This window comes from Coffea arabica, chromosome 5c (assembly GCF_036785885.1).
Source record: "Coffea arabica cultivar ET-39 chromosome 5c, Coffea Arabica ET-39 HiFi, whole genome shotgun sequence".
NCBI lineage: Eukaryota > Viridiplantae > Streptophyta > Magnoliopsida > Gentianales > Rubiaceae > Coffea > Coffea arabica.
In genome coordinates, this window is record NC_092319.1 from 41,376,953 (window position 1) to 41,390,587 (window position 13,635).

Here is a 13,635-nt window from a genome sequence, read left to right on the forward strand (position 1 = left end):
CTCCTCTATCTATTTCTTCCCTTGCACTTTATATGGTTAGGGTGTCACATAATTGATCCCATCTCCTTGTCCAATCATAGCAGTCGCCAATTTTGTGACTCGTTGGCACCTTCCTCACTAATCCAGGTTAAGTTCATGCATTAGACATCAAAATTGTGTTATTGCTGTTAAACTTAATTAACTACTTTAGATGCCTTTTCCCCCAACTATACAGTAGTAACAAACCCCAACTTCATAGGATATACTAGTAATTTTAGCCTTCATGATGTCAGCAAAAGGCCCCAATTTTCTGTAAAGGGAGGTCAGTGGAAATTTTAGAACCTCAGGAGATATCAGGGAAAGTGTCAAAAACCTCAAGGGAGTTTTTTGAAATTATCCTATGAAATATTCCATCCATCCACCGTATGGTCATTATCAAAATTTTCTTCTTGCCAAGCCACTAATTTTGACTACACTATCCTTCAATTATCGTCCATATTATTGAGGCTCTAAGCCTCTAACTGGATCACGCGTCTTTTTTGCAAAGGCTTCCTAATCCCACGTGGGTTCAGAATGTGTCTCCAAAGAAAGGCGGTGGCTCCAGAGATAAGGCCCGCGATCCGGCTTTTTCACGCAGCTATGCAGTCTCTGGCGTGGGCACGCTCTGAAAGGACTGGTCTTCTGAAAATTTGGCCTCTTTTTACTACTTTTGACACCAATCGCCTGCAACTGACACAAATACCAATTATGAGTACAAACCCGTTACTCTGCACAATAATTGGCCAAAATTAGGACCAAACACCAATGTAATAAACACTCAATTATCGTCCTATCAGTGGACTCTGGAATAACTTTGACTTATGAATCATTCCGTGAATTGCCTTGCTTGGTGAGAGATGATATCGCTCTTGATCGGTTGGGACTTCCAAGCTTTAGTAGAGTTAAAGTGTAGCAAGTCAGTTAGCAATAGTGCTCCTCTGCCTTTTGCTTTAAGAGTATGACCACCTTATATTTTATTAAATAAAGTCAAAGTCGTTCTTTAAAAAAAAAAGAAATATATATATATACATACATATATATATATATATATATATATATATATATATGGATTCAATGGAGCATCTTACCAGGAAAGTCAACGTTTGAGTTTTTTTAATCAATTTTACATCTGGACAAGCGAGAAACATACGTGGTCTAGAAATTCGACTCCAAAAGATATGTCAACTATAAGGAATTTGGTGAGTGACAGGCGTCAAACCTGTGCAATAATAAATACCTGCTTAAATAAAATATAAATTCTGTATATAGCGGTAAGCAGGGTCGAATCCACAGAGACTGGGGATAATTTAATTTCTTCTCAAGTTCCAGATATGGGGGGTTTTGAAAATGATAGTAACTAAATTACTTGGAATAAATTAATTAAAATAAAATAACTACAACTCAAATAACTAATTATCACAATAAAAATAATAATGGACGAACTCTAGCCAAGAGACAACTTCGGAGATGGTTCACTTAATTCGATCACAGATGCAAGGATTATTCCAGTTACTATCTGATAAATTAGTTATAGTTGTCATACACGCGATAAACAACCAACTCTTCCTCAATTTGTCGATAGCCAAGGTACGACCGTTGACTATTTCTCTAATCAGGAAATAACCCTAGGTACGACCATAGAAGTTCAATTCCCTAATTGCATGAATAATTAGAAGAGCCTAATTCTAACCAATCAACACGCTACGAGGGTCTCTTTAAGTTAGCCTGCCTATCTCCCTGACACAAATCCAATCATGCCAGTTGCCACCAGTTTAGAATAATTAAACAATTACGGATTTAACTATCCTAATTGGCTTCAGGTTATTGAATTAATCTAGAATCCGGGCCCTGGATAATCGAATAATAAAACAACCATATGAACATAAAGCAGAAGACAGACAAATACTAGTGAATAATGGGAATAAATAAAAATTAATTCGATCTCACAAATTTAGTAGAACCAAATCCTCCGTTGTTCTTGACTAGACAAACTTAGCCATGCCTCATGAGAAAATCTTCAAGTAATTCCACTGAGGTCCAGGCCATCATAAGAGCCCAGAAAGAAACGAAAAAACTAAAAACTATCCTAAAGCTTCGATAGGAACTAAAGATAAAAAGTATTCATTCCCTGATCTCCATCCGTGTACTTCTTTTTAAAGCCAAAGAGGACTAATGCCTCTCCTAGTGCGTGGATCCCGCCGAATTGAGAGTCAAAGTCCAAGAAGGAAACTCTGCCGAATTGAGAGAAAACCAAATCCACAAGGTGGGTCCTGCCGAATTGCTTCTTGTTTCCCATTTCTGTACGTTACTTCTCTTAAAGGCCAAATGAAGAAAAAACCTTTTCTCCTCTCGTGGTCCCCACCGAAATTGGGAAGCTAAAAGAAATACAAGAAGAAAGCTCCGTTGATGTTTTAGGACTCTTGGTCCGCAGCTACTAGTCAGCCAGGAGCAAAGACCAAGGCAATCCGTCTCCTCTTGTGGGCCAAGTCCATGGGACTTTCTTCTTAAGTCTCCCACTTATGGAGCAAGTCCCTCCTTTTTGGTAATTTTTTGCTTCATTCCCTGAAATTAAATCCAGATACCAAATCTAAGTAGATATCGACAATTAACACAATATTTGGCAGGGATAAAAGAGGAAATTAATAATAAAATTACTAACAAATTATACCCTATCAATTCCCCCCACACCTGAACCATGCTTGCCCTCAAGCATGAGAACAACAATTGAACACCGAAATTTAATAATGGCTATTGCTCCAATTACCGTATTGCCAAGGTACCCAGAAAAACATATATCAAGCAGCACAGGTTAAAATCAAAGAAAAATCACCCGGTTAGCTTCCCAATCACCAACTCCTCCAATTTAAAGCAAACTAATCTAAGGAAAAGGAATGGTTGCTCACATCTATCAGTAAATGGTCCAACCATTAATCAAAATCTCGACATTAAGATCACAAACCGGCAAGCTAACTTGTTCACATACTAACACAATCTTTATTTTATTTTATTATTTTTTTTTTGAGTAACAAAAGACTTAGTCTATAGCCCTTAGAGCCTTTTGACGCGAACTCCAACATTTGACAGATGAAGGAGCCCGGTTACTCAGCTCCAATCGCTACAGGACCACGCACTCATAGCAACTACTACCTTTGACTCGAAAATCGACACTTTAGGTGAAGATTCCCGGTTACTCAGTAGTAATCACTAGCGGAGTACAGTCAACTCTTATTTACAACCATACAGCACAATAACTAAAAATAAAAAATAACAGCAGCCAGCCTCAAATTTCCAAATATGGAGAACTAAAATTAATAACTGGACCAATTCACATGAAAAATGCCAACTATCATTCTTTATGCCTAGAAAAGTTAACCAAAAATTAGAAAAGTCAAGCAATTACTGATATTCACCAGAGGGATGTTCCTGAACTCAACCACATCAACTTGATACCTTTTTATTAATAAACTTGGCAATAGCAGAGTTAGAGATAACAATCCAGCATCAAACTTGGTATTCATATGAAGACTGACCACTAAAAAGAAAGAAAAGAAAATAAACGAAAAATAGAACAAATAACAAAAATAAAGGAAAATATGTAAAAACTAAAAATTAGAAATACTAGCTGTACCACAGCTGTCCCCCCCACACCTATGTGACACATTGCCCTCAATGTGATAATGTAAAAGCAGAAGGAAGGAGAGGGGCGACGGCACTTCCCTGAAGTCATCAAAATAGGGGCGGTTCAGGTGGAAATTGTGGACCAACTCGCATCTGAAACTGGTGCCAATCGTGGCTTCACCATGGACTCTAGATATCACTCTAAGCAACAAGAGACTACAATTGCCAACAAATAATGGAAGCCGAAAATTCAAAGCAATAACAATTTTAAAGCCAACCCAACGAATAAAAAGCACAATTCAACCACCCAGAGAACATACAAATACCCCAACACTTATAGCAATTGCAATCAATAAGCACCTATGGTCCAAACGTAGTCAAATTCAGAATCAAGACAGTCCAAAATGCAACAAGTGTTCCAAAGAGCTTAGTAAAGGAAACCAAAAGGATAAAATGCTCCTGAGCAAGACAATTAGAGGTAACCACTTCAATAAGCAAATTTAAGCGTAACAGGCACCTCTTAATTTAACCAACAGCCGCAGCAAATTACCCACAACTCGACACAAATTATACAATTTAGACACAAATGGACCCAAAATCGTAACAACTGTCTCCAATTGGACAGTTAATTACCCAATTCAACCTGCTAAAATTAGCAATTGACCACAGAAATTGGCAATTCCAGCAACCACAGTTCAGGATTCGAAAAATAATTTAAGCACTAAGGATCAAGAAACTGTAAGCAACAATGCAACCAGTACCACTGGTGTACACACAGGGAGGATTTAAATCAAACAGCAGCAACTCAATAAATATCAGAAAAATATCCCCACGTATGGCAGCAATTAAACCCAATTCCGTCCAAAATTCTACCCTAGAAATTGCCTAACTCACCCCCTGCTTTATCCAAACACTCAATCACAGGGTGGTCAGGAACGACTCAATCATAAATGCCCAGTAGTCACAACTCGCTTTATTAGGCAATCCAGAACACACGATTAGCAGATGTTAAACAACTACCATCACCAGTACCACTGGTGAGTGTATAGGGAGAAATTAAAGCAAATAACCAACCTAGTGAACAACATGGATTCGAACACCCGGCAACGCCAAAAATGAGCGGAAATTAAAGCCAGAAGCAATGGGCAACTTACTCCCAAAGTACCCCCAAATATCGCAGCAGTTTAACTCAGCTCTACCCAAAATTAACCCCAAAAAATGTCTAAAATCACTGCCTGCTGTTTTCCAACAAGAAGCCCAAGCAAGGGTACAAAATTTCGCAATTTAGGGTTCAGAATAAGACAAATTGAGGCAGGAATTGCAATACCTCCACCTGTCAATTTACGTGCTGGGGTGGACGCGAGCTGGAGGTAGGCGGCTGAGGATGGTGACGCGGCGTAGGCGCGGCGAGCTTGGAGGTGGCTTGTGAAGCTGCGGCGGACGGCATGCTCGCTGGGCTGCGCGTGGCGATGGGCTGGCTGTGGCGTGCGGCTGAGGATGGTAGACAGTAGGGGGAAAGGTGAGGCCCGCGGCTGTCGCGCCTGGTGGTGCGCGCAAGACAGCGGAGAAAGGGTGGAATTGGTGGCGTGCGAGGTTGCAGCCGCTGGTGGAGATAGCGGGTTAGCGGCGGTCACGGGCTGTGGGAGAGAAATGAGTGGCGGTTGATGGAGCTTGGAGCTTGGAGCGTGGAGGCGGAGTGATGCGGTGGTGGTGTGAAGGTGGCGGACGGCGAGGCGCGGCGGAGCTCGGCGAGCTGTGGGTGGACGGCCGTGGGCAGGAGAAGAAGAAAAGAAAAGGGAAAAAGAGAAAGTAGCGGGGAAGAAGGAAGAAAGAAAAGAAAGAAAGGAAAAAAAAAAAAAGAAAGAAAAAGAAAAGAAGGAGAAAAAAAAAAGAAAATAGTTTTTGGGTTTTTTTTTTTCAATGTTTTTTTTCCAAATTTTCTTCCCGAATTTGCAATTTCAAAATTTGAATTTTTGAAGAAAAAAGAAAAAAAATGTTTTTTTTTTAGTTTTTGAATTTTCTCAATGTGAAATTTTTTTTAACTTTTTTTTTTTTTTTTTTTTTTTTACAAAGAAACCCAGTCTTAGGCGTGGGCACGCCTAACCGCTCCCTCGTCTTTTGACCATCCGGCGAAATTCCTCGCACCGTTAGCGTGACCACCTGGCGTGGGCACGTCTAACTGCTATAGAGTCCGCAGATCCTGAACGAAAATTTCTTTCCCTCAGGCGTGACCACCTGGCGTGGGCACGTCTAACTGCTTTAGAGTCCGCAGATTCTCGCCTTCCAACCCTTTTCCCCAGACGTGACCACCTGGCGTGGGCACGCCTAAATGCCAATTCCCTGTCACCAAACATCAAACTATTAATTGCTACCAACACCTAATTAAAACTTCAAAAATGCATGAAAACTGAAACAAATAGTCTTGGGTTGCCTCCCAAATAGCGCCTTTCTTTAATGTTTTTGGCTAGACATTTCCATGTGTATTCATGGAGGATAAAATCTTGTGGCTCGTTTCAGTGCTTCATCTTCTATGTAATCCTGATAGCCCTCGTAAATAGAGTAATTCTTGGGCACACGAGCTACGGGCTTCCATGGACTAGTAAATGGCACCAAACAAATAAGTGATGATCTTAAATCTTCACTCACTCCATCAAGAGCACTTATTGGTTCGAGATATTTTGCCATCATGACTCTTAATTTATTCCTGGCATGAAATTCAAAATCGTCTGGTATAATAAAATCAATCTCACTAACAGGAATTAAAGAATAAGAGTCAGGAAAATATTGATCAAGGAATGGAGGAGATGTCACCGCATTTGGAGATAGTTCACTGGATTCATTCACTTGAACCATTTGATGTTGGGGTCTCAATTCTTGCTTTTCAATTTTCTTTTCAACTACATCTTTAGATTCTTCTTCTTGAGACTCTTGGAGTACCATGTCATTTGTCAGAATAATTGCACTCTCATCTTCCTCATGGTCGATAATAGTCGGTGAGGGCAATTCTTCATAAATTGGAGAAATCAATTTGCTCGTTTTAAATGCCCATTCAAGCCTTGCTTCTTTCATCTCTTTACTCATCCTTTGTGTCTCCTGTTGAAGTTGATGTACCTCCTGTTGAATTTGATATGTGTTAGTAGCTATTAATTCAACCATTTCTTCAAGAGACATACCTGACATGGATGACGGTTCTTGAGACTCTAGCTGTTGAAAATCTAGTGGCCCTGTTGTATAATTATAACTGGAGTTATCCCACCATCCTTGATCATACCCGTTTGGATTAGGGTTATACCACGTTTGAGACCATGGTGAAAAATCTCCATAATTATTGAGTGGGACACTTAGATTATCTTGATATTCGGGGCACATACCGGTCGAATGATCCCTGGCATAACAAATTTTACAGGTTGCAGCAGCCATTCTTTCTCTAATAGAGTTTACTGCCTCTGAATATGCAAATTTAGCAAAAAAACTAGTCTCATCGCCTTCCCCGGAAACAAAATCCAGTCTATCACCACAATACGGAGTGTTAGAAGCCATAAACTATATAAAAAAAATAAGAGAAAAATAAATTAAAAATGAAAACAAGGTGAACTCAAAAAGAAACAAATTAATCTGACACCAGTCCCCGGCAACGGCGCCAAAAATTGACAGGCGTCAAACCTGTGCAATAATAAATACCTGTTTAAATAAAATACAAATTCTGTATATAGCGGTAAGCAGGGTCGAATCCACAGGGACTGGGGATAATTTAATTTCTTCTCAAGTTCCAGATATGGGGGGTTTTGAAAATGATAGTAACTAAATTACTTGGAATAAATTAATTAAAATAAAATAACTACAACTCAAATAACTAATTATCACAATAAAAATAATAATGGACGAACTCTAGCCAAGAGACAACTTCGGAGATGGTTCACTTAATTCGATCACAGATGCAAGGATTATTCCAGTTACTATCTGATAAATTAGTTATAGTTGTCATACACGCGATAAACAACCAACTCTTCCTCAATTTGTCGATAGCCAAGGTACGACCGTTGACTATTTCTCTAATCAGGAAATAACCCTAGGTACGACCATAGAAGTTCAATTCCCTAATTGCATGAATAATTAGAAGAGTCTAATTCTAACCAATCAACACGCTACGGAGGTCTCTTTAAGTTAGCCTGCCTATCTCCCTGACACAAATCCAATCATGCCAGTTGCCACCAGTTTAGAATAATTAAACAATTACGGATTTAACTATCCTAATTGGCTTCAGGTTATTGAATTAATCTAGAATCCGGGTCTTGGATAATCGAATAATAAAACAACCATATGAACATAAAGCAGAAGACAGACAAATACCAGTGAATAATGGGAATAAATAAAAACTAATTCGATCTCACAAATTTAGTAGAACCAAATCCTCCGTTGTTCTTGACTAGACAAACTTAGCCACGCCTCATGAGAAAATCTTCAAGTAATTCCACTGAGATCCAGGCCATCATAAGAGCCCAGAAAGAAACGAAAAAACTAAAAACTATCCTAAAGCTTCGATAGGAACTAAAGATAAAAAGTATTCATCCCCTGATCTCCATCCGTGTACTTCTTTTTAAAGCCAAAGAGGACTAATGCCTCTCCTAGTGCGTGGATCCCACCGAATTGAGAGTCAAAGTCCAAGAAGGAAACTCTGCCGAATTGAGAGAAAACCAAATCCACAAGGTAGGTCCTGCCGAATTGCTTCTTGTTTCCCATCTCTGTACGTTACTTCTCTTAAAGGCCAAATGAAGAAAAAGCCTTTTCTCCTCTCGTGGTCCCCACCGAAATTGGGAAGCTAAAAGAAATACAAGAAGAAAGCTCCGTTGATGTTTTAGGACTCTTGGTCCGCAGCTACTAGTCAGCCAGGAGCAAAGACCAAGGCAATCCGTCTCCTCTTGTGGGCCAAGTCCATGGGACTTTCTTCTTAAGTCTCTCACTTATGGAGCAAGTCCCTCCTTTTTGGTAATTTTTTGTTTCATTCCCTGAAATTAAATCCAGATACCAAATCTAAGTAGATATCGACAATTAACACAATATTTGGCAGGGATAAAAGAGGAAATTAATAATAAAATTACTAACAAATTATACCCTATCAGTGAGATTCGAACGTATTCGAGTGTCTCTTCAGACAAATTTTACAACAACCAACTACATAGATATAAACTGAAATTACATTCTCAATAACTACATTCAATTGCACTTCCCTAGTACTTAAAAGACATTTGTTTCATTGTGATTTCTCTGGTTTCTTTAGCATGCTAACAAGTTTGATGACCAACCGTTTCAAAATGGGTTTGATCAATGTCTTAATGAATTTTACAAAATATTTATTATTTCAATCTCTTTTCTTCGTCCAACCCTCTCCCCTCACCAGCACCCCCATATTTTTGGATTAGGAGGTTGAAAGCCTATATATGGCGTGTAAATAGCTAAACATGCATGGACATTTTCAATTCCAACAACAAAATTGAAACCTATACTTGCACTTTTTTTAAATTAATTTTTTTTGTAAGAGGAGGCTAAAAGCCTATTAGTGACTAACAAGAAATGGATGGCTCTTATGCAATTTGCAAACATGAATGGCTCCAGCCTAAAAGGTGAAATTTATATTTAGAGTGCAAAATGTTCAAAATTAAAATTTACGGTGCAAAATGAAAAAGTAGTATAAGTTCGAAAATACAAAGTGGAGTTAATCTTTTTTCAGAACCTTATTAAATGTGTTTCATTGTTTTTCTTAGGTAATTTGCTTCAAGTTTCCAAGGTTTTTCATTATCTCACTATATAACAAAAGAAATTCTTGACTATCAACTTTACATTATATATCTGCTGAGTATACCACATTATTCTAGCCTCCTCCCATTGATGTTTAATTCACTCTTAAAACATTTTATTCTCTACCTAACTGTTAGAAATGTAATCCTATTTCATTAAACCATTTATATGCAAAAAAATCAAAAGTCAAGATTGATTTATCTACTGAGTATAAGTTCGGAACCTTATTAAAGTGGCACAAGTTCAAAGATGCAAAGTAGAGTTAATTCTTTTCCAAAACCTTGTTAAATGTGCTTCATTACTTCTTTTTTTTTTTTAGGTAATTGTGTTTCAAGATTTCAAGGTTTTCCATTATCCCACTATACAAAAAAAAATTCTTTGACTATGAACTTTGAATGATATATCTGCTAAGTATATCACACTATTCTACCGAAACCTACTGTGGTAGGTGGCCACCCATTGATATTTAATTCTCTTTTAAAACTTTTTATGCTCAACCTAACTCTTTGAAATGTATTCCGATTTCATTTAAACCATTCATATGCCAAAAATTTAAAAGCCAAGATTGATTTATCTGCTAAGTATAAGTTCAGAATCTTGTTAAAATTGTAAAAATTCAAAGGTACAAAGTGAAGTTAATCATTTTCCAGAACCTTGTTATATGTGTTTTTTAGGTAAAGGTGTTTCAAGTTTTGATGGTTTTCCATTATCACACTATATAGCGAAAGAAATTCTTGAATATGAACTTTCAATGATACATCTACCGAGTATACCACGCCATTTTATACAAACCTACTATGATAGGTGCCAACTCATTGATGTTTAATTCTCTTTAAAAACTTTTTATGCTCTACCTAACTCTTTGAAAAGTAATCCAATTTCATTTAAACCATTGATATGCAGAAAAATAAAAAACCAAGATTGATTTATCTGGTGAGTAAAAGTTCAGAACCTTGCCAAAGTGGTACAAATTCGAAGGCTCAAAGTGGAATTAATCATTTTCTGGAACCATGTAAAATGTGTTTTATTTGTTTAGGTAAATGTGTTTGAAGTTTTCAAGATTTTCGTTATCACGCTATAAAGCAAAAGAAATTCTTCACTATAAACTTTGAATGATAAATTTGCTCAATATATTACACTATTCTACCCAAATCTATTGTGATATGTGGCCACCCATTGATGTTTAATTCTCAGATAAAATTTTTCTTCTCTGCCTAACTTTTAGAAATGTAATCCTATTTCATTTAAACCATGTGTATGCAGAAAAATGAAAAGTCAAGATTGATTTATCTACTAAGTATAAGTTTAGAACATTGTTAAAGTGGTATAAGTTTGAATATGCAAAGTGGACTTAATCCTTTTCCGGAACCTTGTTAATTGTGTTTTTTTCAGATAAATGTGTTTCAAGGTTTTCTATTATCCCACTATATAGCGAAAGAAATTCTTGGCTATGAATTTTAAATGATATATCTGCTGCGTATACCACACCATTCTACACAAACCTATTGTGATAGATAGCCACCCATTGATGTTTAATTCTCTTTTAAAACTTTTTGTGCTACACCTAACACTTTGAAATGTAATCCTGTTCATTTAAACCATTTATATGTAGAAATATCAAAAGTCAAGATAGATTTAATTGTTCTACTATAACCATTTGTAACTGCTACTTCTTCCATCCAATAAATATAGTCATTGAACAAATTATGTTCACCAGCTAACTATTTGTTCTTCCTTCTTTGTTTATCATCTAGCCTTACAAAATGGCAAAAAGTTCAGCTTTAGCATCCATCCAAATTTCCCTTGTGCTATTACTAGCAATCGTTGTTTGTTTAGAAGCTAATCTTCTTGACCCTTACTGTTGCTACCGTGGGAAGGAAACAAAGATCACTGCGTACGTTCAACTATTTTTAGGCGGACCAAATGTCACCACTGTCCCAGTTGCCGGAGCCCTCGGTAGGCCGAGAATTCCTGAGGAATTTGGAACCATTTCTGTTAATGATGCTCGCTTAACAGAAGGCATCAGCATCAATTCTCTAACTGTCGGTCGAAGCCAAGGTCTTTATGTTTCTGCATCCCGTGATAATTTAAACTCATTTGACGTATTTTCCTTCCTTTTTACCAATGCACAATACAACGGTAGCACATTGGAATTCCAAGGACCAGGACTTGACTTACAAAATGTTACTACGGTGAGAGAAGTTTCGGTAGTTTCTGGCACCAAAACGTTTAGGTATGCTCAGGGATATGCAGCTTTTGAGACAGTTCTACGAAGGCCAGCAATGAATTATACGGTTATAAGGGCCAATGTTACCATAAGTCACTACTGAGGAGGATGGGAAATTTGATTAATAGAGGGAAAACCAAAAATTAAGAAGGCCAGTTACAGATATTTAGTTTTATTTCAGACCATATACGTACTTGGTGGTCTATGTTTCTTTATGTACTCCTTGTTCACTCGACTATCTTAATAAGAACTACATCTAGAAGGATGGGAAACAACAAATAATAAAAGTAAAATAATAATTAAGAAAACCAAGTATAGATTTTTATTTTTATTGCGGACTATTATGTATACTTGGTGATCAATGTGTGATGTTTCTTCTTGTACTTTTAGTTTCACCAATATGTCCATCGTAATAAAAACACTATTGGTGTTCTTCAATTACACTTGACTTCGTATTACGTAAGCTTGTGAATGTGTTAACATAAGCCATGTGCATTTACCAAGAGAGATGTGTATTGAAACTTAGATAAAATCTACACCTAATTGTGGAGTTTGCTTGCACCGATGGTGTACATTGATTATTGCTTTTTGCACATGCAAAATCCCCGTCTCAATATTTTGGGAAAATTTTTAATAATCTCCCCTAAAGTTTTTGAATATTGCAGCTACCTCCTCTAAGGTCTTAGAAATTTATGCTTACAATACTTGATGTTTTGAATATAATAGTCTTCACAAAAACTTAAGATACTAAGTGAAAATCATGTTGAAAAAAGGAAGAGGGAAACCCTTTTAAGCTGATGCCTCTCTATTCTAAAAGTTCTAAGTCTATCTGATGTAGTACATTACATTCCATTCCCAATTGTGCTAAATGGATTTCTTTTTGAGTTCTATGAAGAGCTAACCAGCTAGTAGGAAAACATTTGTTAAAAGAGATCTCTTCACAAATTAATTAGAAAAAAGGTATAGTCCAAGGACCAAAAAATGATGCCTTCAAAACATGGTTCAAACTACAAAGAACTATTAAAAAATTTTTACCCAGTAGGTATTTTTTTAATTTTTTTATTTTTTGGTAATGGTGATATTTGACTTCTTTTAGCATCTAATTTGTTTTAGAAATCAGATAGGGGCAATGGCTCATGTTACGACATGTTTAACTTGCATAAAAAAAAAATACAACTGAGATTTGATGTGCTTAAGCACGGCCTCCCCATTTTATGACATGTTTATGAAGCCACACATTTGATGTGCAAGATTTTCACTTGCACAATTGAGACCGCATAGATTTGCTTGTAAGCATGAGACTGGAAGAACCCGTTTAGGATTTGTTTTACATAAGTTTTGAATGGATTTGTTCTTTAATCTTTCATTTCTCGAATGAGGATCAAACCTGCATGATGCTACGCCATATAACTCTGTCCGAAACCGTGTTCAGTATGGAGAAGTCAATTGACTGAAATTTAAAAGCATTGAGTAAATTTTAGTTCTTACTTGTTGCTATGTTAAACCTATATGGACTTCTCAGATATTTTAGATATTTCAATCTTTTGAAAATTCCACGTTTATTCTATTTCATTTCCAAGTTCCAACAATTCTCTCTAGTTTTATTCATGTCTTTCACAAAAAAAATTATTTCAAAAGGAACGAAATTGGTTTCTTACAATTTTTTCTTGTCAGTGTTTGAGTCCTGTAAGAAACAAATACCTTGTTAGATCTAAATAAATACCTTGGATAAGGAGAGACTTATTCCAATCTCCCCCACCAAAGTCACTTGATTATCAAACGCTCCTCGATCCTCAGGTGCATGTATCTATCTCAATGGTTGGTGATTTTCCCTTATTATAATCGTCATTACACATATAATTGGTACTACTAATAAATAAAGTTGTTAGTATTATGTAGAAGCCAAAAGGAGATACAAGTGTCCCAAAATTGACTTTTACAGTAGAATTCTACAAAGAATCAAGCCCATTGTTAAA

The 13,635-nt window shown here is 36.9% G+C and overlaps 1 protein-coding gene across 1 annotated transcript; it reads left to right on the forward strand.

Moving 5' to 3' along the window:
• Window positions 1–11,195: 11,195 nt before the first annotated feature.
• On the forward strand, window positions 11,196–11,762 carry LOC113689477 (dirigent protein 22-like). The gene has a single exon (XM_027207247.1). It carries the CDS (start codon window positions 11,196–11,198, stop codon window positions 11,760–11,762), a length of 567 nt encoding a protein of 188 aa, XP_027063048.1.
• The last annotated feature ends 1,873 nt before the right edge of the window (window positions 11,763–13,635 follow it).

What these genes read in the sequence shown, in the direction of transcription:
- LOC113689477 (XM_027207247.1), top strand. Translation starts at nt 11,196, where the DNA reads ATGGCAAAAAGTTCAGCTTTAGCATCCATCCAAATTTCCCTTGTGCTA.